Source organism: Cebidichthys violaceus, unplaced genomic scaffold (genome assembly GCF_023349555.1).
Source record: "Cebidichthys violaceus isolate CVI_PGR_0920_01 unplaced genomic scaffold, fCebVio1.0.p SCAF_84, whole genome shotgun sequence".
Taxonomy (NCBI): domain Eukaryota; kingdom Metazoa; phylum Chordata; class Actinopteri; order Perciformes; family Stichaeidae; genus Cebidichthys; species Cebidichthys violaceus.
The window spans coordinates 180,925-204,355 of NW_027176969.1; the positions used below are offsets into that span (position 1 = coordinate 180,925).

Here is a 23,431-nt window from a genome sequence, read left to right on the forward strand (position 1 = left end):
TGTGTCCTGCTTTTCCTCTTTGACTTTGGGCTCTTTTTTGCGATTCCATATTCGCAGCAAATTGCACAACACGTTAGGTCAGTGAAGGTGTGTCCAAGCATACCTGTTGTTGTTGTTGTTGTTGTTGTTGTTTATGTCTGCGGGAGAAGACAAACAGGAGGGTTTGGTGATTAATCACTGTCTCCTCAGCAAGTCACATGATTGGCCTCATCACTTTCTAAGCAGCTGTGCCAATCGCAGTGGGACGCGATGAGAGTGACTCACCAAATGGAGAGGAGAGTGCAAATCGGCTTTTCCAAATAAGGAAAGTAGCGACGTCTGCACACGGCACCGCACACGTGTTGCCAAAGGCAACGTCGCGTGCCCTTTGTACGTTGAATTTGTCGGGATATTTGAATGTCTGATCAGATTTTTTTCTTTCCGTCGTGATGCGGTGGTTTTATAGTGAAATGCAATAACCCACGCTAACCACTCTGTGCAGGTACTGCTAGATTCCTGAAGCATCCCTGCGAGATTTAACCGAAACGGTCACACAGTCACAGTCGTAATTGGAGAATATTCCGGTTAAAGATTTAATTTGACAAATCAGAGACACTTTTTTCCCCCGTGAGAGCTGTGTGCTTTTCCTCCTGTATTAATAATGATAATGAATTAGATTTTGCCCTTCATGTTAAACAACAAGAAAACAAGACTGAGAAATGATCTCAGACTGAGGCAGCCTGTGCGGCGTCGCGGCAGCCTCGTTCATGATTTCATGAAGGTAGCCACAATGAATCATTGAGCGACTTGACGTGGCTTTTCAAGTATGCAGATGCAGATGCAGTAGCCATAGGGAGAGGGAAGATAACAGGAAGTAATACTCACAGTAATACTCCTAACACAGCCTGTTTTACCCTCATTCTGGCTGTCATCACGCCACAGTTGTACCTTTTGATGTTGATCTAAATCTGTAAAGCGATTGGAGAGTTTCTCATGGAGGTGTTGGTGTCTATTATTCAGGATCATTTTGGATCGGCCGGCTCTCGGTACTACATCTTCAACTAAGTGACACGCCGACTCACTCCCAACTCCCTTCAGTGTCTGGCTTTCAACTAACTCCAGCGTAAACCCCACCGCCTCATTGTTAGACGTCAAAGCTACTGATGTAGTATCGGGGACATGGGGGCGGGGCAAACAAACACGGGACTTTCACCCAGGAGACTGCTGTTTGTGTCCCGTGTGAAACCAAAGTCAACTTTCACCTCATTTTTGTTTTGTAACTTACTTATTTTAACCCGAACCATGATCCCTTCCTAAAACTAGCCAAGTAGTTCTGTTGCATAAGTAGACCTAGAAACGAAGTAAACCGACATCAGCAGTTTATTTTGGGAAGACACAATGCATTTAACGAGCGGAAACTTGTCCAAACATGAGTTCAGGGTCTCGGACACGCAGACCTACTGTTGGCCAGAATATACCAACAGCCCCCGCTTGCACTGCTCGCATTTGTTTCGCCTCTCACTTTCTCGCCATACGTCGCCTTCGTGCTTCTCGCACCACTTGTCTAATTGCACATGAAACAGGAAGTGAGCCTTCACATGTGTGCACGTCCCTCACGTCATTTAAAGGCATGCCAATCAAGCACGTGAGCATATGTTCACAGCACTGTGGCGTCCCTTGACGTGCAACAAAACATGTTCCGTTCAGTAATCATGCAGTGCATGAATAATTCACCCGTACATCGCTGACAGTTTCAGTCTTGTGTGAGTGTTGAATATTATTGGATAATTTAAAAAATAAAGGGGGGGGGGGGGGGGGGGAATGCGGTTGGTTCAATATTCTCATTCCACAAAGCCTTGAAAATGAGAGCACAGACACTGAAGAGAAGCGAGCAGAAGGGGGGGTGGTGGGATTCCAAGGTGGATAGAATGTGTTTGTGATGATAAGCCAAGATGGATTATTTTCTTTCCACTCTGACAGCCCAGATAATGCAATTTATTTAGGACGAATGGAGACGCCACAAGTGCCGCTCTCGTAACAAAAGACCCTCAATTTCTACGTCAGGCTCGCCGTCCCGGCTTGTATTGAATTGCCGGTCGCGTTACTCCTCGCCGGCCCTCTCCGGGCTGATTCAGTGTGACGCCCCGGTTCACGAGGCGCTCACTGAGAGCGCCTCGGCTGCTTTCTGCTGTCTCAGGCTTCTGGCACTGTAGCTAATTGCTAGTGTCACACTTTTTCATAGTTTGTGCATGTGTGTGTGTGTGTGTGTGTGTGTGTGTGTGTGTGTGTGTGTGTGTGTGTGTGTGTGTGTGTTTGCTTGTGCAGAGAGGAGGAAAACATTCAATGCAGTTGAGAAGAGGTGAAACTGAAAATGGAGAGGACTCTCTATCGAAATAGAATCAGAAACTCTCTGTGTGAATTTGATACTTTTTGCAGTTTTGTATAATTTAAACGTGGAAGTATATTCTAACTCATAAGTGTTATTAGACTTTTTTTTTCGGGGTCATATATACCTTTAGGGTTGATTTAAATCTGTGTACCGAACCAGAAAATGAACAATGAATTATTTCATTCTTCATTTCTGAATCCAAAACTGCTTGTTTTTGGTACTTTCGATATTATGCTTGAGTAGTAAAATAGAACTGAAAAACAAAGGGTCACGGACTCAATTTGATTTAGATTTTGGGACTAATAATGTGTCCGATTCGTGTTACAGGGATGACTATTGTGTCAGGGTTATCTATTCATTTCATTGAAGTACAAAACACAAAGAAGTCAGTAACTTCACAAAAATCAGACCCACTAAATATCAAACTCCTTCCTGTATTGGATTCCCAGTTGAATAAAGAACAAATGATTCAGGGATTGATTTCCACCCTGCAGACGTGACTGTAAATTGATCATAGCGCGATGTGAATAAATGATAACTTGGAACAGTTTAATATGTTGGCACGGTCGTCTTAGTCATTTGAGTAATCCAGTGTTGATTGCAGCTTTCAGCGTGCTCAGTAATAATTAATGCATTGCTGTCGGGGGGGTTACGCGTTTCATTAAGAGCTTTATTTTTTCTTCACGAACCTCCTGCAACATTACAGCACTAAACAGTCAGCAGGTAACGACGTACGCAAACACAGAGAGGAAACGGAAACGCAACAGAGGGAGCTCACATCGTCCCTTCCACTGCGCCTCACGTGACATACAGCGTGAACCAGGAAGTATAAAGACCGCAACAACAGGAAGTACAAAGACCGCAAAACCAGGAAGTATAAAGACCGCAAAAACAGGAAGTATAAAGACCGCAACAACAGGAAGTATAAAGACCTCAACAACAGGAAGTACAAAGACCGCAAAACCAGGAAGTATAAAGACCGCAAAAACAGGAAGTATAAAGACCGCAACAACAGGAAGTATAAAGACCGCAACAACAGGAAGTATAAAGACCGCAACAACAGGAAGTATAAAGACCGTAACAACAGGAAATATAAAGACCACAACAACAGGAAGTATAAAGACCGCAAAACCAGGAAGTATAAAGACCACAAAAACAGGAAGTATAAAGACCTCAACAACAGGAAGTATAAAGACCGCAAAACCAGGAAGTATAAAGACCGCAACAACAGGAAGTATAAAGACCGCAAAACCAGGAAGTATAAAGACCGCAACAACAGGAAGTATAAAGACCGCAACAACAGGAAGTATAAAGACCGCAACAACAGGAAGTATAAAGACCGCAAAAACAGGAAGTATAAAGACCGCAACAACAGGAAGTATAAAGACCGCAAAACCAGGAAGTATAAAGACCACAAAAACAGGAAGTATAAAGACCTCAACAACAGGAAGTATAAAGACCGCAAAACCAGGAAGTATAAAGACCGCAACAACAGGAAGTATAAAGACCGCAAAACCAGGAAGTATAAAGACCGCAAAAACAGGAAGTATAAAGACCGCAAAACCAGGAAGTATAAAGACCACAAAACCAGGAAGTATAAAGACAGCAAAACCAGGAAGTATAAAGACCGCAAAACTAGGAAGTATAAATACCGCAAAACCAGGAAGTATAAAGACAGCAAAACCAGGAAGTATAAAGACAGCAAAACCAGGAAGTATAAAGACAGCAAAACCAGGAAGTATAAAGACAGCAAAACCCCACACAGGGCAGGCGGGAGGTTGACGTGTCAAACAAACACCGGTCTTACTGCGTGAAGTCATAGTTGATTTATTTATCACATAACTTCAGAACTTAAGAAACGTTACATCCATAGTTATTTTTACCACAACCTTTTCTTAAACCTAACTAAGTAGTTTAGTTGCCTAAAGGCTAGCTACGTATTTCACTACACTTTCCTAAAACTAACCAAGTCATTTTGTTGCTTAAACCTAACCTAAACCTAACTAAGTTGATCATATTTTGGAATGACCGCATGCATATAAAGACAGTAAATTGACACGTGTTGCTGGACTTTCACAGGAAAACGCACGAAAAATGACGAGTAACCCTTTTCGTAAGATATCGTACGAACCATTGCATGCGGAAAAGTTTCACACATTAAGGCTTTCTATGACATATTATAATCCAATGATCTCCCTAATACATCTGAGGAAGCTACCTCACACTGAAGTGAGTCTTTCACTTTGGCTAACAGTAACTCTTATGAGGCCGTAATCGTCAGGAGTTCTTATAACAAGGTGTGCTTTGTTTTCCAGTTCCAAGGTATGAAGTGGGTTACGTGTGGATCTTTTTTACAGACTGCTGTCGACGTCCAGTGTTGTTTTCACCCCTTTCACCCCAGGACACACACACACACACACACACACACACACACACACACACACACACACACACACACACACACACACACACTCACACACACACTCGCGTACACAAAGGTGCAGCCAGACACGGGGCCCCGCATGTGGTCAGACGGACAGAAATAGCTGCTCCCTCCTCCTGCAGTGCTCATCAATCCTGGTTTGTCAGAGGCCGCTCTGCCCCGGCTCGGTACAGTAATCACACCGCTACACCTGCTCCGTCCGCTAACCCCTTCCCTTCCCCCTCGCGCTCCCAAAAGGATGCCGGTTGCGACGCAGACGTCTGCAGCCTTTCAAGTGGTCGAGCTGGGTCCAAGCCCGGATTCAGCAAAGTATCGGTCGTCGCCGGTCGTCCTTGAGCGCTGACTTCCCGCCAACCTGGGAACCGGTCGGTGGCCGACCAGGTGCTCCGGTCTCCCTGCGGCGGGTGGAGATCAATAGAGTATTACATTATCATTCTTTTACGACGGCGGGCTTTATAGCATATGTGACCCCTTGGATTAATAGGGCTGTAGTTCTGTGGTCTTAACAACCACATGTCCACATTCATTTTATCGCTACGCTCGTCAATCAAAAATCGCGAGACGCGTCCGCAGATGGACAATTTAGAGCTTCGGCCACTAAAGACAGCCTGTGTCATAATTCTCAGTGTCAGAAATTTAGGACTAAACTCCTTCTGCCAAATCTAAAAAAACAAAACAAAACAAAAAAAAAACATGTCTTTTCTATCGTGTTAGTAAATTCTCAACCCGTGGGATTTTTCTTGCACAGCCGCTGACTGACAGCTGGTGCAGTTGGTTAAAAGGAAAGCGGTGGAAGCTCGCTGCTGGGGGCGGCGAGGCGCACTGACCCTCCCCGTTGTGTGTGTGTGTGTGTGTGTGTGTGTGTGTGTGTGTGTGTGTGTGTGACCGCATGGGCTGAAGAGCTCGGTGTAATGCCCCCTCACTGCAGACTGTCAGACGTTAGATTCCCCCGACTCTGCAGGCCGACTGCTGGGGCGCTGACATCATCGGCACCAACCCGGAGCGGCTCCACCAACAAGCAACCCGTAACCCTCTGTCTCTCTGCGTCTCGTCCACTCTCCTCGGCCAACCCCTCTGACCCTCGTGAAGCTCACCTCTGTCGATCCGTCACGATGAAGTAATCTGAGACCGCTCTGGGCTCTGCATCTTTGTGCTGGAGACGTGGCGTTATCTATGTTCCAGCAGAAATAGGTTTCATATTCCCCCCGCCCCACGGTGTGTAATCAGCTTGCCGGGGCAGTAATTGTAGCTCATCTGCAGTGAGCGACTTGCCTTGTCTGGGGACACGTTGGATACACGGATCACGTTCCTACTTGTGAGTCCGTCTGTCCGTCCGTCTTGGCAGCGGAGAGATGGAAACTTCAGGAGTCGCACAGGTCGTACCGATGACTCGGGTGGAGGTCTGTGTGTATCTTTGGAATTCAGTGATCACAAACAAATCAGAATCCTCTCTTCTTTGAAGGTACGATTAGGCGGGAGGTCTCCTGTCCGCTTGATCTTGGGGGTTAAGGCAAAGATTAGCTTGTAAAAGAACATTTTAGTTTACAGTTTAGCGAGCTTACCCAAAAAGTGACGAGCCGACGAGCATCTGTCACATGTGTCTCTCTACATTATCAACTATCCAATGAAGGTGAGAATCCCCCCCCCCCCCCCAAAAAAAAAAAAAACCAAACAGATTAAGCCCTGTGGACATAGACAGTCATAGACATACAGTCCTCTTGGACTTTCAGCATGTGCATGAGTGAGTACAACCAATCAATAACTCTGAATTTTACCTGCAGAAAATTCATATCTTAGTCTTGTGTTGTTGGACCAGGCTTGGGTGTCATTCGTCGTTGGCAGAGCCACTTCCACTTGTGCATTATTAAATGCTCTTTTTCTGCTCCGCGTCGTCGCCAAAACGCGCGAAACACATGTTCACCGTCGCCGTCATGCAAGTGACACGAATATGTCACACTTGGACCGTATCGGAAGCTGAGCTCAGCTGTCCACATGGCTGTAACTGCTCCGTGTGCCTCGCTGCCTTTTAGGGATGCACTGTAGCGTTGCATTTTAACGGGGCGGCTCTTGCTGTGGCCCAGGTGATGGCTTATCACGCTCATAGAGGCAGGGAGGGGAGGGGGGGAGGGGTACTTGAACAGGCCGAGGTGTGATCTCCGTCTCAGCAAAGCTATTACAAGGTTCAGTGAGTCCGAGCACAGCGACGCGGCGGGCAATGAGCAGGTGTATATATACAGTAAATGTAAGTGCGTGTGTGTGCAGTTTTTGGAGTGTGTGTGTGTGTGTGTCGCACGCGTTCATTCGCGCCGAGTTCGGTGTTTCTGTCAGCGCAACCTTCTTTTTTAATGCGGCCTTCCATTATGTCGAATTTGCAAAGCACTCAGCTTTCGGACTTCATGGGATGCGAGACATTTCCCTTATCGCAAGCCTCTTTTATGGTCCGTTCCAAATCCAGGGTCTGTGTGTGTGTGTGTGTGTGTGTGTGTGTGTGTGTGTGTGTGTGTGTGTGCGTGCGAGTTGACGTCGGTGAGTAGCTTCCCAAATGTGCCACAGGGCTGAGATAATCTCCCTCCTCCTGAGAGGCTTAGGAAAAACTAAACATGACCCCGCAGAGCAGGGAAATGTCACACAGAAGAACATCGTTTAAGAAATTCTGCACAGGATTGCAGAGAGACGCTGCAGTATGGGTTCAGTGTCCGGGAGGAAGACCTTACGGCCTGTGTTTTGATTCGTATGACTGTTGCGCAAACCACACCGTCCTCCTCGTCCCTCTTCTCGTCCTCGGACTCCGGCTCGCGATCTTCCTCTTTTCCTCGCCGTCTTTTTCGCACAGAAACAGAAGAAGTGGAAGAGGCGACCTATTTTAAGACCACGGCGTAATTAATCATGACGCTAGCAGCCCGCATTAAGAGAGGAGGAAACGTATGATAGCTCCCTCTATGACTTTCTGTCCCTCCCTGGCTGACTTCTCTCTCTCTCTCTCTCTCTCTCTCTCTCTCTCTCTCTCTCTCATATTTGTGCTTCTCTGCGCTCAATTTTAACTTGTATCCTTCCCTCTTTCCCAGAGACCCGGGTCTCTCTCTCTCTCTCTCTCTCTCTCTCTCTCTCTCTCTCCCTCATCCTTCTCTCTCTGCCTCATGCCTTTTTTAATCAGTTTTTCACTTGCAAACCTTCCCTAATTATTAATAAAAACGCGTTAAATGTCATCTAATGCCCTGACGTGAATGTTTAAACACTAAACCGGTCACATTTTAACTTTGTTAACATATTAACATATTAGTTCCCATGTTAAGGACTGACTCTGTGTGTGTGTGTGTGTGTGTGTGTGTGTGTGTGTGTGTGTGTGTGTGTGTGTGTCTGCATCCATTCATGCAGGACATTTCCGTTGCCTTAGTCACACAAACCAATAAGTTCTCTCTCGTTTCTGCATACTGTACTGGTGATGTCGCCGCTAAGACCGCAGGCTGCTGCCGGTGGACAGATGGTGAAGAGCACAGTCTCATTTGTGTGTAATAAGTCGTTACTAATTGTCTGCAGATTGGATCAATGTCCCTGTTCTGCTACGGCTCAGCTCTGAGTCTGTAAAACCACCGGCAGCACCGCCGCCATTCATCAGTGCCGGTACAGTAGATGGTAGCTGAGGAAAAAAAAAAAAGTCCTTCTCAACGTCATGATTAAGGCAGTTTTAGCTGGAACTGTTTAAATTACGTTAATGAATGGCCTCTTTGGTGGAAAAAGAAAAATGGACCAATAGGAATGGACTTTAAAGGGTTTTTATGGTATGGAACTCATGCAGGTCCACACAGTTGTCACGCACTAACTGTGCTCAAAAAATAAACTGCCTGTAGTAATTACGAGTATAAAGTCCTTGTAGGGAGAAAGTTGGGGTTGATGCACCACAGGCTGTAGATAAGAGGTGGACGTAGTCATCGTGACGTCAAACATTGGTTTGTGGATTTTTGAAGCCTCGAGTTCAGCGGTTTCGCCGTCGCCATCTTGGCTTTTTGCAACCGATAAACATAAGTTATTATTTGCACAGTGGCGGAGTGACGTAGAGACGTCGTAATCGGCTCTGGTAGCGGCAGTGACCTGTCAGTCACAGTAAGCCCGCCCCTAAATCATCCCCTGTAACTCTAAATGGACCATAATGTACTAAATGAACATCATGCTGTATTGAAGAAGACTTGAAACTACAGATCGAGACCATAAACTCATGTTTACAATGTTTACTGAGGGAATAAATCAAGAGAGAAGTAGAGTCATTTTAGACTAGACTTCTATACGACCAGAGGAGTCGCCCCCTGCTGGTCAGAAGAGAGAACGCACGTTTTAAGACACTTCCGCATCGGCTTCACTCGGCAGAATCAGAGGTTGCCGCCTGGGATGGACATGTTTACTGTTCATGTTTATTTATTTTACTTGTTTATTTATTTGTTACATAACTTGCGTACTTAACTAACGCCCTTAAAAGGTTACCAGACAAAACGCAACATAGTTACGTAGCAAACACAGGACTTTGACCCAGGATACCGCTGTTTGTGTCCCGCCTGAAACCATGAATTAAAGTCTACTTATTGTACCATACTTTTGTTATTTGACTTGCGTACTTAACTACGTATTTTAAGGCCACGCCACTATCTTTACCTGAACCAAGTAGTCTTTTTTTGCCTGAACGTTAAGTAAGTGATAGGTGCAGCCTGGCCCTGATCTGAAGCGTTAGACTTCTAATGATAACCATCGATAACGGCCATTCCATCATTCTAAATAGGTGAGTTTCTCCTATCAGTTGGTGATGTCGTCTACTAATTGATCCTTTCTTTTCAGATATCTCATTCTTATTTTCAATCAAAACCCTGTCCGGTATTAACAACACCAGCACAGAGCTGCAGCATCGCCCTCGGTGGTGTGATTGACCGGAAGAATGGTCCTAAGAAGTTCTGGCCCCTTCGGCTGCCAAAGCCTCCCTCACTAAGTCGACTCGATGAGCCGGTCCTCAGCTGTCAGATACACTGTGTGCATCGCTGCCTTTCTCCACCGCAGCAGATACACGTCCGCCCTGCGCTGTGACTCAAATTGAAGAGACGTTTTGCGAGGCTGAGATTTAATACCAAAGAACCCGCACGCAGAGACACTCGCATGTCAGACTTATCTTTTGCGTGACTCAGGCAGATTAATGCGTGGGGGAGGGGGTTTTTGTTGAGCGCCTGTTGCAAATGTTACAAACATTAATGTGAGCATTTTAAAAGCCGAACTGAACTCTTGCCTCTGTTCTTTACACCAGTATACGTGACTTTTGCTTTTGGTGTTTATTTTAGGGTAATATGTGAACAAAAGGTTATTATTTTCATCAGATTTTATTTCTTAAAGTACATTAATCATCGAAACCTGTTGGTTTTAACATTGAGCAGGAGCATTACACTGGACTTGGAAGGTATTAAGTGGGTTAACATGTATTCTAACGTATTAATTAACTGATTAGAAACAACGCAGTGACATTGTTTTTAGCTACATACCAATCTCGACATTCGTGGTCCCCAGAGGATACAAATGATCCTTTGGCGTTACCAACGGGTCAAAGGTTTCACGAATCGGGTGAAATATCTCATTTATCATCTGATGGATTGGCACTAACATGTTGTAGAGACATTCATGTTCCCCAGAGGATGAATCCTAAAGACTTTTGGCGATCCCTTGATTCTTAAAGGGCCATCGCCAGGTTGGCTCTTGTGGCTTTGAGTGAAATATCTCATTATTTAAAGTTAAGTTATTAAATTATTAAGTTTGGCTGATGCCTGTTCCACGGTATGATATTGTGTGTCTTGTGCATAAATGACACACACACACACACACACACACACACACACACACACCCACTCACACACTCACACACTCACACCTACTCTATTTAAACTAGTCAACCGGAAGGTGGCATTTTATTATTTCATGTCAAGAAGACATTGAATTTCACAGTGGATGAAAGCAGCCGACCACTTGGAAGCATTTTTTTTTTGTATAAAAGTGAAGCCACCTTGTAAAGCTCATTTTCCAAAATTGTATGATTTTGACATTTTCGATATGTCACACAGAGCGAGAGTAAGCCAAGTTTGAGTCAAAATAGCTTTCCACATCGCATCACCTAATTTACCTGAAGAGTCGCCGTGGACATGCAGCAGCGAAAGTAGGTTCAGGTTCCCGCTGATAGTCTCCCACCGTCACCTTATTTTCTCTCATGAAAACGCACCGGAGCTGCCGTCGGCGACACGCTCTTTATCCACCCTTGCTTGATTTGACGACAAAATGGAGTCCGTAGTCAAGTGATAAACCGATCATTTCAGCAACAGCAAACCAATGGTTTGAGCGCGCTTAAACAACACACAGCCAGCAATCAGAAGCATCGAATGGGGTCACGGTGGGTATTTTCTATGTTGTTTGCGAACACATTGTCTATTTTAACTCACAGGGTTGGGGTTGCTACTTTGGAAAAGTACAGGTACACTACGCGTTTATTGAAAGTCGCAAGTATCTGGTATTATCCACCCTGGTTATAGATAATGACTCAAACAGCTCCTTTCTTCATTTCCTGTCCTCACACATTGGCCATATCCTGTTTTTTTTTTTTCCATTTGATTTGATTTTTATGTCATTAATTGCTCAGCACTTTCAGATTTTACCATCTCCATCAGCACATCATTAACCTTTTAAGTGGTGTATGTTTTCAAATCACGTACAATGTTGTGTGTCTCCCCCCCCCCCCCCCCCCCCCCCCTGCTGTTGAATTAAGAAATGAGTCTCTAATGGCTTTTCTCATTCAGCGAATCGCTTTTATGTATTTTTCCAGAGGCAGACTTTCCATCATCTCCCCTCGCCCTGTGAATCAACAGCAGCCTCTCCGCAGCAGTGGGAGTCCATCACCCCGTTTTCACAGGAAATTGAATACACACTCGCGTTACTCTATATATCTCACCAGTATGCAATGAGTCAGGGTCAGACAAACATCCAGAAATGCACTCGCTCGCGCTCGCGCACGCCGGTGCGCAAACGCACTCAAACACATGCGAATGACGGTATTCCCAGTCGTTCAGGGGGGGAACTGCACTCTACGTTCTGCACAGCTCCTCTGGGCTCATACATCATTAAGTGAGCCGGGGCTGTTATTATGGAGAAGATGCAGTGTATTAGATGGCCTGACAGATTGTGTCAGGGGCTGCAATCCTATCAGGATTGGATAATAAAAAGACATTTAATCGAGCCAGTTCCCTACAGTCCCTTCTTTGCACACAGAATAAAAAAAAAAAAATCCCGACGCCCGCTCTGCGGTCTAACCGCCCTTGTCAAATTCTCCTCCTCCCTCCGTCCCGTCCTAAAATACAAGAGCAATAATTACGACTTAATCTCCTCAATCTCCGCCATTCATCCGCCAAAATATTTCCCCGTGAAGAGGCATGGCGTTACAGCCCAGCAGCATAAAATGTGTTTATTGCCTCCTCTGCGACGCCGTAATGTGCCATAAAAGTAGGTGCCCCCCCCTCCCCACGCGCCAGTATGCATGACATGACCGGCCGATGATCGGCTAATTTATGGGGGCTTTGGCTCATCAGTCGGACCCGGGATGAGAGGCAGGAGGGCGCCAGTAGGGGGGGGGGGGGGTCGACTCAGCACGTTGTCCTTCGCCTGGCGAGCATCACTCATGATAAACAGCGGCAACAGCAGCCAATCCGTCACCTTGTGGAAAGTCACGGAGGCCGAGTCTGCGCACCGTCTGCCCACTCTGCTCTTCTTCCGTCTCCGTCAGAGAGCAGCGAGAGGATACAACGCCGGCTCACTGCCCGCCGTAGTTCGTCAACTTTCGAGACTAAATTATAAATTCACACGTGTCTCCCACTCTTGTCTGTCTTTGCAGGGGAGAGTAACCCGTGCCAGACCAACCCCTGTCTCCACGGCGGGAGCTGCCTGCAGGAAGGCGACGGCTATAGCTGCTACTGTCCTCAGGGCTTCTCTGGAGAGAGCTGCGAGATCGGTGAGTCACTGCCGGGCCGGGGGGGCGGGGGGGCCGGGGGGGCCTGAGGGGGTAACGACTGGGCCCCAGTGCACTGCTACACCGAGGCATGACTGACCGCTCAGCTGCTGAGTCATGACCGATTTTTGTTGCGCCTAAAGTACCGGATAACGTATCGTCTCATCACGTGACCAAACATCGACATACATATTACCCAGCAATCATCGCTGCATATCTGTGTGTGACAAAAAAAACAAAGAACATAAGAAATGATTTTTTTTATTGTTTTATGTAGCGTAAACATTTTTTGTTATAAAAAAGGTTTTTCCTAGTATTGTAATACTTTTTTGAACACAGGTGTATTTAAGGGGAGGCTTTTGAAAAATATGGTAAGGGATCCGCTTAATCTATGGGCCCCCCAGGGGTCCCAGTGCAACCGCACCGCCTACGCTGTCCATATTTATTCACGCCCCTGGTCAGGGCTGAGTTGGGAGACCTCAGAGGTCAGCAGCTGCAGAAAAGAGGTGGAAGAGGTGGAAGGCGAGACAGGCATAATGTTTGGCATGACATTTACCGTTAGTGATGTTTGCGACTCAAGCCGTGAATTTAGGAGGAAAGCACCAACGGGTTTGCCTTTTGTTTTTCCTTTTGGTTTTTGGGGTTTTGTTTTCTCGTTTGTGAGCAGGATTCTGTATTCAAGAGGAGCGCTCCTGTCAGCTCCAGTGGTTTTGGATCAAGCTCCTTGACTGAAAGTGAACAGGGAATATCCATATGCTGGCAAGTCAGCCAGTTGTGACAGAGGTTGCTGATTGTGAGCTATATGCACTCAGCTGTGTGTGTGTGTGTGTGTGTGTGTGTGTGTGTGTGTGTGTGTGTGTGTGTGTGTGTGTGTGTGTGTGCGCGCGCACGTCTGTGAATCTGTGTGTTTTCACTTTTATGCCCCATAGTTGGCAGCTATATATTATTTCCTCTCAGCTGTGTGATGGGAGAGTGTGGCTGTCAGAAAATGGCTGTGCACTGTGTCACACTGTGTGTGTGTGTGTGTGTGTGTGTGTGTGTGTGTGTGTGTGTGTGTGTGTGACTGAGACATGCAAGGACACATGGGCCACAGAGGAGCCATGATCAGGTTTAGTGAGGGATGGAGCAGCTGGTTAAAGTGCTGAGGGAAACAGGAAACAGGAAGATAAAGAGAAGAAGAATCAGGTTGAGCTGTGGTAAATTACGCGAAAAACTACATATATATATATATTAGTGATGCAACTCTATTTTCATTGATTGCAATTTTTTTGTCAATAGTAGTTCTAATGATGTATTATTAGCTGTTTAGATAGTTGTGTGCTGCTTCAGTATTGATCTGAATGTCAGCCTTCGAACCTTTAAGGATTAACAGTTATTAAATAAATCACCATCATTCCTGAATTAGAAAACACCACCGAGCATGTTGAACCCTTTCGTTAGTCAGACTTCTCGAGCTCTGGCGAGTCCAATAATCATGCATGCAAAGACAACAGGGCCACGCTGAGGCTTCACGGGTCATTACTTACTGAAATGGGTCGTAGATCAGGGGTCAGGGGGTCATGTGAGGCCTATTGTCCTGGGTCTGATTATCAATAACCTTTCATTCTTATGCCCAGAAGCACATATTATGCAGCATGTGCCCGTGCATTAACACCATTGGAGATCGATCAGCAATCTGCCGTTGGATCGATAATTTGTGACAAATGCACGTTTAACGGCATGAATTTCACACACGTGTAGTTTCAATGATTCGCTCCAGTCCATGTGGTTTGGGCTCGTTATTGAATGAGACAAAACTTGTTTTTTAAGAAGCATTTGGAATAAATTATGCCATTTTAACATAAACGTCGGAAGGGTTCGCGCACTCATAAAATATTTGGTGTTTGCTGATTACTTCTCCACTTGTCCTTTAGCTCCCGTTTCTCGGGAGTGTTTAATTGCCTTTCCCAGTGTTGCTAAAGTGTTGCCTTGTTGATTACGTCGCTAAACAGCTGCATATCTGATGTTTTTAATAGGAATTATGGCCAACGGCAACATAGGTTAATTGCTTATTACAGCAAAAGCTTGACCACAATTTTACCAACTTAACACAGTGCTGCTGGAGAGGAATTCGGCCGCCAGGAAAGTGTTGCTTCACTTCGGCGTTTCACATCCACAGCTTCTGTTTCCTTCGCTCCATCATTCATGATTCAATCGGTTTCTTTCTCCTTCAGATCCAAACCGGTTTGCGTTCATCCGCCACAGCCCCCCCCACCCCCCACCCCCCCCCCCCACCCCCCCTGCACTGCCTCTACTCTCCACGTGAAAAGGGTTACATTGAGGCAATATGAGGCAGTGGCAACACAGCCGCGACACACCTCGGAGGCTGTCTCCAGGACTCGGCTTGTAGCTGCAATTATTTGAGAAGCGTTTTGGGGAGCTGCATTATTGATGGCCAATGTTTCTACTGTGGGTCTGTAGTTAATATTTATCAGGGAGAGAGAGAGAGAGAGAGAGAGAGAGAGAGAGAGAGAGAGAGAGAAGCTGCGTAAGTCTCAATGTTAGCACTCCAGCTCCACCAGATCCTCGTCTTCAGAAAGTCCTCCGCTCCATCTGTATTCCTAACTTCGTTTAAATTGATTGAAGGCTGTCAGTAAAGCCGCCTTATTAAAAAAAAAGCCCAAGCTTTCGGTTATTGCGTGCCATTGATCAGCAGGACTTTAGGGTTAAAATCTGGCTCCTGCAGCAGATTAAGTGATTAACGAGGCACAATTAAAGCCTGTCTGCTTGATGGCCGTGTGCTGAGATGCAACAATGAATTATATTTGCCTTCCTCATAGCTGGAATGAGCATATTGTTCACAGATATTAAATAAACAGCGATGTAAACAAAATGCACCTCCCAGCGGCGGATTCTTCCCATCCGCCGATAATGTTGAGATAAAGTAGACGCATTTTAATAAATCCTACCGAGCCAAGTTTGACTTGTTCCACTGGCAGATTGTTGTTTACTTATTACGAGCAAAAACACCTTGTATTCATAGTTTTCTCGGGGGGGGGGGGGGGCTTTTTGTGCTCAGATTCACAGAAAGTTTGAACATTTACAGTTTCACAGCATCTGAGCAAACCCGACCTGCTGATGAGGGCCGTCATATGCGACGTAAAATGCAGCAGATTCTTCTTCTCAATCCCACCACTTCATTATACCCCCACATTTCCCTTTGTAGCCTTACATACAATTTGAAAATGAGTTTTTAAAAGGTGCTAAATTCAAAATCCAGAGCCCACAACGTCGATCAACTGACGCTCTACACTCACGCCGCTTAGCTGTCGGCGTTATTTGCGCCCGTTTGTTCTCTCAGCGCCGTTAGCTGCTAGCCGCCGGCTCGGGCCGTCGCCATCTTTAGTTCATTTAGATTCCAGAAGCCACGAACAGAGTGATGAGGCCGCCGGTATTGACTGAGTTGCTTTAAAGGTTGAGTCACATCCTTGTTTTACATTTATATTGAGTCCGTCCTGTTGTTGTTGTTGCTCGTGTCGCTCAGAAATCAAATCTCCTTCTTGTTTGACGGCAGCAGCTATTTCTGTTTAGTTGGAATGTGGTTTGTTGTTGTGGAGGGGGAGGGGGGGGGGAGGGGGGGGGACGCATTAACCTGTCTCAGCCTATTGCTGGAGACGGGTCAGCAAAACCACTGATTCTAACGGGAGCAGGAGTTAGGCAAATCACTTCTGGTCGCCTGCTGTTTGTTCTTCAGAGAGACCTCGATCAGCCCATCAGTCGGCAGGTAAATCACTTTGAGCTGCCGGAGACGTTTCACAGGCTTCTGGATTAACGGACGCATGAGCGCGGCGTTGCCTTCATGGCTTTATGCAGCCGCATCAAAGCCGGTACACGTGTGCTTTTCTTTGTATTTCAGATGGAGAATGTGCAGCGAGGTCAAGAGACGGTAACTGATCCTCTTAACGGGAGGAAATTACTCTGATCGCACTATTATCTCATCCTGTCTTTCGACCCCTGTCCCTCTTCCTCTCCATCCATCTTCCTCACGGCCCCGTGAGGATTCGAGCTCTCTCCATTTTCTCTATCGTTGAATTAGAGGAGATAACGGAGCCCGAGCTGCCGTCTCTCTCTCTCTCTCTCTCTCTCTCTCTCTCTCTGTCTCTTCCTCTTTCTCTTTCTTTATCAGCCTTTGCGTTTTTCTTTTTTATTTCTCCCTCAGCTCCTCCAGCAAATCGGTCAGAAACAACAACCGGAGTGCAGGCGGAGAAAAAACACGATGCATGACAAACAGCCACGCTGTCCCATCACTAGGCAAACTGCAGTAACAGTCGGACACAGCTGGTTTGAACAACTCTCGGGTCAATTTCAGCGAAATAAATTGAATAGCAACGTCCTCTCTGTGCACACATCAATGTCCTCCAGTTGGTTTTTGGCTCGACAGGAAGCCCACCTGATGCTTTTTTTTCCATTATTATTATTATTATTATTATTATTATTATTATTATTTTGCACCTCCCCACACTCTCTGGCCTCGTTTCCAATCATGGTGATTAGATCTGAGTTCTCTCTCCCACTTCCTTCCTCCCAGCTCTCTACATAAATATCAAATATTTTTTTTCTCTCTTTCCTTACATTTATTTCTATGACAACATTTTCGTTGCCTCTATAATTTTTTTTCCTATAAAATGTCCCTGTCTCTATAATTTTCCTTGACACCCTGCTATCACTCTTTGACTCCCCCTCCTCACCCTCACCCCCCCCCCCCCCCCCCTCACCCCTCCTCCAACACATTGCTCCTCAGAGTACAGCGCCGTATTGAAATTGCTCCGCAGTGCAGAGATTGGGGTGAAAACAAGCCAGTAGCCCGCCAGCATTTCTCCCAAATAACACACTTCATTTTTCTGCCACACTTCCTGACCCCCCCCCCCCCCCCCCCCCTCCCTCCGTGCATCCGTCTCTTTCTCTCCCTTGCTCTGTATTTCCCTGTCAAAGGCCAATACAATTATTCATACAGAAATGCCTCTGTACTCATGCATAAAATGAAACTTATTCAAGCTCACACGCTCACTCACCTGAATACTCAAATTTGGTCAAATATGCTCACAAGGGTGTGCACAAAATATATTCTCCTTTTTACTTCCCTTTTTTTTTTTGTATGTATAAATCTCTTCCTCTCACACAGATCTGGCCGACTACACACACACACACACACACACACACACACACACACACACACACACACCTGTTTGGGGCCCATTTATATAAAACCAATATGTACCCAAGACTACATGAAGGGCTAATGCATAACTCATGTTTAAAGAGAAACGCCCCCGCCGGACTTCTGTATTAACTAACTCATCCTCTGAGACCGGCTCTCCTCACATCAGCTCTTATGATTGAGCTTGAAAGATTCATGAGGTCGCGTCTATTAATACCGTCGTACCCCTAACCCACCTCAGCGCGTCCACGGATCTGAGCGGCGGGGGGGGGGGGGGTCAAAGACGACGGAGGGGGAAAAGACGGGATAACGCTGGTTTTAAATCGTAGAGCTGCGCCCAGGCGCTCGAGATATTTGTCAGCTGATCCCTTAACAAGGGAAACCGGGATGCTTAGAGCGAGAGGCATCGCGCGCGATAAAGCCGACTTCACAGCCGAGAGCGTAACAAAAGTGTAAAGGCGAAGGAAGGAGGGGAAAGCTGCCGATATAGATGGATTCTCAGTGAGTTGCGAGGGTATGTAGAGGAAGACAGATGGATAGGGCTCGGTGCTGCCATGCTGCTCCCCACAGGACATCGCATTCAGCCCTTCATTAATGATGGAATGGATTCATGTGTTTGGATCCAAATCCTCCCAAGTTCTACTTCCGACGTCGCTGTGTTGTAAAGTTTCACTGCGATTTCTTGGCCGCTGCTTTTCCTGCAATGTTAGGGGTGAAAGAATGCGCCGTTAGAAAAAAAAAACCGAGTGTTCCTGTAACGATGAACAGTTTGATTGCTCACATAAGGGTTCAACAGTGCAGACTAGGATTAGAGGGTTGAATAATAGAAATGGAAATTCTGGTATTTACTTGAAAGTCTTAACTAAATCTAGGTAAAATACCTCCAGGGAGGTTTTGTGTCTGTGTGAAGACGCCTCCTCTGAACCTCATTAAAAGGAATACAACTGGATCTACTTTACAGCTGCGGCAGTTCATCGATTCCAATTAATAACTGCTTGAGCGGCAGGTCAGAGTCCGGCTGTGTGGTCCAAAAACAAAGCGCAAAATCTGTAGACATAAAACCATGCAGGCAGCTCAACATGTGGCTTAAAGGAATGGTTTGTTTTCCGATACCAGTGTGGGAAACGCGTCTGGTATCGCCAAGTATGTGAGTCCATGCGCCAATCCGATCTCACGTTATATTATTCATCGGCTCATTTTACGCCAGAGTCACTCGCTACCCGATCTGCACATGTCGCCCAATCGGTGCCGCGCATGTGCAATTATCAATAGAGATGGAAAAAAAAAAAGAAGCAGACGGCTTTGCTTGTTTGCTTCTTTTAATCATCAGCTCTGGAAAAAAAAAAAACAAAAAAAACAGATGGCTGTGTCCGAAAAAATCAATGATGGAGGAGGCTTACGAGTGAGCCATCTTGATCATTTCTCCGTTGAGGGTTGCACATGTGCAGTACAGCGGGGGGGGGGGGGGGGGGGCTAGCGCAGAGTGTTTACGTTAGCCAGAGCTAGCAAAAACGTCAGCAAACTAGCTAACCCAAAAAATCCCATCAGTTAAACGCAACGGATCGGATCAGCACTCGGCCGATACGCGAGTTCAGGTAATGGAATCGGCATCAGGAAGGAAACAAAATGGTGTCGAAGCAACGTCTTAAGATTTCGTGATAAATGCGTTTTTTTTTTGGTTTTTTTTGGTGAAATATTCCTGTTTTCTGAGCAGCTAAAGCATCCTGACAGCCGCATAACGACACATGACTCAGTGACTCGGACGAAACCGCGCGCGAGGCTCGTTGTGACAGCGCGTGTGTGTCTTTTGCGTGATTGATGACCAGCGGTTTGTCACAGTTTGTCGGCGGCTGAGCAGCTCCTAAAGGGCTCTGATTGGCTGCCTCAGCCGGTATTCACACGCCTCATTAATTCATCCACGCCGTCGGGTTCCTCAATCACCATCGTGATTGGCTATGTCCTCCCCCCCCCCCCCCCCCCCCCCCGCCGCCGCCGCCGCCCCACCGCCACCCACACTCGCACCATAGTGCCGCCGGCACCACCAGCACTGCCTGATTGCAGCTCCTCGGGCTTTTCGGCTGACTCCAGTACTCACACTTAGACGTCTTCATTCACAAAAGCAGTCCTGCGCACAATGAGAGACACACATAAACACACTCAAAACCGGTCAATACACACATTTCAGTCATGATCTGACACACCAAACACAAATGGAAGCGCACCGATACAACCTCATGCAAATTCAACCTCAGGCACCTGCAGGTGTTTCAGTTAAACTCTGTTCACACTGTAGACAAACCGGGGAGACGGCATCATTTACCCGTTTTCAATCAGCGGGGACACTCTTCCCTCTCCAAACTCCTCAGGACAATGAGAAACAAAGGACAAACTGGCTGCAGAGTTGAATGAGAATGAGCTGCAGGGTGTGTGTGTGTGTGAGTGTGTGTGTGTGTGTGTGTGTGTGTGTGTGAGGTGCTGCTGCAGTATTTCTCTGGTATAAACACACCTACAGATTAATGAGCTGCTGGCCAAGTTGCAAGGGCTCACCACTCTCTCTTTATCTCTTCTTCTCTCTCTCACACACACACACACACACACACACACACACACACACACACACACACATTCACACACTTGCCACCTTGAGTTGTCTCATCTTTACTACTCGTCTTCTTAATTTAGTCGTCAGCTGAAGTGTCGGGTACAGTCGATGGTAATGCATGCATGCGTGTGGCTGACACGTGCTTGGTTTAGCGCGTGTGTGTGTGTGTGTGTGTGTGTGTGTGTGTGTGTGTGTGTGTGTGTGTGTGTGTGTGTTGTGCTGTATGGAGGCGATGACTGTATACACTGGGTGACAGCTGTAAGGGGAAGTGAAGCATATGAAGGCTGGCCACGTAGAAAGCGAGACAAAATTGATTTCCAATGAAGACGGCGAACTGGCTTTTACACTGAAGGGGGGGGGGGGGGGGGGCAGTGTTCCACACAACAAACAAACACCTGCACACTGGGACTCACACTTACATCATCAAGTATAAATATGGATCACAATATGCTTCATTCACATGAGAAAAAACACACATGTTCCAGCTCACAGTGCTCGGTGGGACTTTAAATGTGGCTTGTAGAGGTTTGGGCTTTGGTCTTTATGTTTTATTTACATCGAGCATGTGATAAAACCGTGGATGTATAAAGAAAACTGGATACAGCTTTGGAGGCCGGGCCCCGTTAGCCAATACTTGTTGCTAGCTTTGCTTTAGCAACCAATGTAAAAGCATATAAATGTATGTAAACACTGTCTCTTCCACTCTGTGCCGTAAGATTGTTTTGCGTTATTTCGAAGGGAATCTGTCTACATAAAAACTAACAATATAGAATATTATGTATTATACTAATATATAATAACTATACAGAAATACCTTCTTCTCGCTGATGGTTTTATTACCTGTTAAAAAACTCTTTGGTACTAGCTTTAATAACTGAATGTATAACTAATGTAATATATTTATAGATGTGCACTTTATTTTTTCATCAGATATGTCCACGGAGAAAACAAGGTAATTGTGATTTTGTCCACAAATATGATTATTATTGTTATTGGACAGTAATTGCAGTCACAATCATCAAATATATCAGCCCATAAACCGGAATCTAACTTTGACTATAAAGCAGGTTCAAAGCAAAAAAAAAAAAAACATCTTTGTGAACGAGGAACTGGCCCACATGTGGCTGGATGTTCGTCATCTTAGTGTCCTTGTGAGGATGAGTGAATTCTATACGACCACATGCTGCACACGCTTCAGTGGCCTAACCACAACGGCGCAAAGAGACGAAGCAAGGAAAGGATGAACGAGAAGGAGGCGGAGCAAAGATGACTGAGAGGATAAAGTCTTCGACCAGGACTGAGGATGACGGACCGTCAAACAAGCTGAACAATAGTAAATTAATTCTTCCTTAAAAAGTTATCAGAGGAGTTTGGTTTCTTTCCAGAAATAGATTAAAATAGATTCAACATCAGAGCTCCCTCCACTCAGAAACACACCCTTATATAATTTCACTGTCAGTGATTAATTGATTCTGACAGCACCAAGGAAAAAAATAGATAATTCCACTCTTCTACTATTTCCTCTTTAAGTATGTCAGAAATAGCGACAAGAGGCAGAGAATAGCCTGTCATTCCCGCCTCTGGGGAACTGCTCTACTTTAAGAGTAGCGGTATTGTATTTTTTTTTTTTTTTAAGTGTGTATAAGTAAGAAGTAAGGACCGAGAGATAGGAAAGGAGGTAGGAAGGGAGGCAGGGTAAATACAAAACGGGAGGAATGGAGGGTCAAAGGGACGGAAATGAGGAAGAAAGCGACAAAGTCGGAGGAAGGGTGGAAAAGGAAGGAAGAGAGGAGGCAAGGAAGAAGCGAAGACATGAAAGATGGGAAAAAGAAAGGAAGAAAAGGAGGAACGGCGAGGGGAGAGAAAACCTAATAGCTTAAAGCAATCCATCCGAGCGGCAGACGTGTAGCTCCTCTAAGCTGAGGTGAGGTGTGTTAATGATCACACCCTGGGTGTCTCAGGCAGATAAAGTTGTCAGGAAGAGGCCAAAACCTCCACACGGCCCGGAGGGACGCCGCCGCCGCCTAACACCGAGAGCCCCAAAGGGACACCTGTAAAAAACCCTCCTGACTCTCAAAAGGAAAATAGCCCGTAGAGCCCACGGGGGGGGGGCAAAGGAGGATAAACTTGCCATTTAGAAAGCTCCAGAGGAGGGAGAGGGAAAAAATAGAAGGTGACGAGCTCGGAAGTAACTAATGAAAAAGAAAGTGCAGAAGGCGGTGAGGGAAAAAGGGGGGGGGGGACGTGACTGTGGAGAAAGAGAAATGAAGAGGGAGAGATAATAATCATAGCGTGTCTACAAATGCTTTTGATTCTGTGGAGCTATTCATTATTTCCTCTTACTTTAAATCTTCCGCTGTCTCCAGCTTCCTTCTCTCTCCTCCTGCAGGGAGACGGAAGTATTCAGAGAGGCTGTCTAATACTGCGTGGCACTGCTGCAGCTCGCCTGGCTTCTCCAGTCCCCCGGCTTCTTTTTCCCACGGCCACCTCACCCCGACACCTCCTCCCACCACACACACACACACACACCCAAATATAAACAGACACTGAGGATGGAGCCAGCGAGTGTACACACACACACACACACACACACACACACAGTGTCAGCGAGTGGAGTCAGACTGTCAGAGCTGAGGGCTTGCAGAGCGATGTGAGATGTTGTGACACTTTACCTCATTACATTTTCCCAGGCTGTTACGAATGTTGCGGAAGCGAGTGTCAACCAAAGCGAAGGACCTGTCTGAAAACATTCTCCGGGCGCACACACACACACACACACACACACACACACACACACACACACACAC

General features: G+C 46.1%; 1 protein-coding gene across 1 annotated transcript in view; it reads left to right on the forward strand.

Annotated features, from left to right (window-relative positions):
* ncanb (neurocan b) overlaps positions 1 to 23,431 on the forward strand; it is a 101,102-nt gene that overhangs the window by 48,232 nt on the left and 29,439 nt on the right. The window contains 1 exon segment of the mRNA XM_068702408.1: positions 12,712 to 12,828. Within this exon segment, the coding sequence (XP_068558509.1) occupies positions 12,712 to 12,828 (117 nt within the window).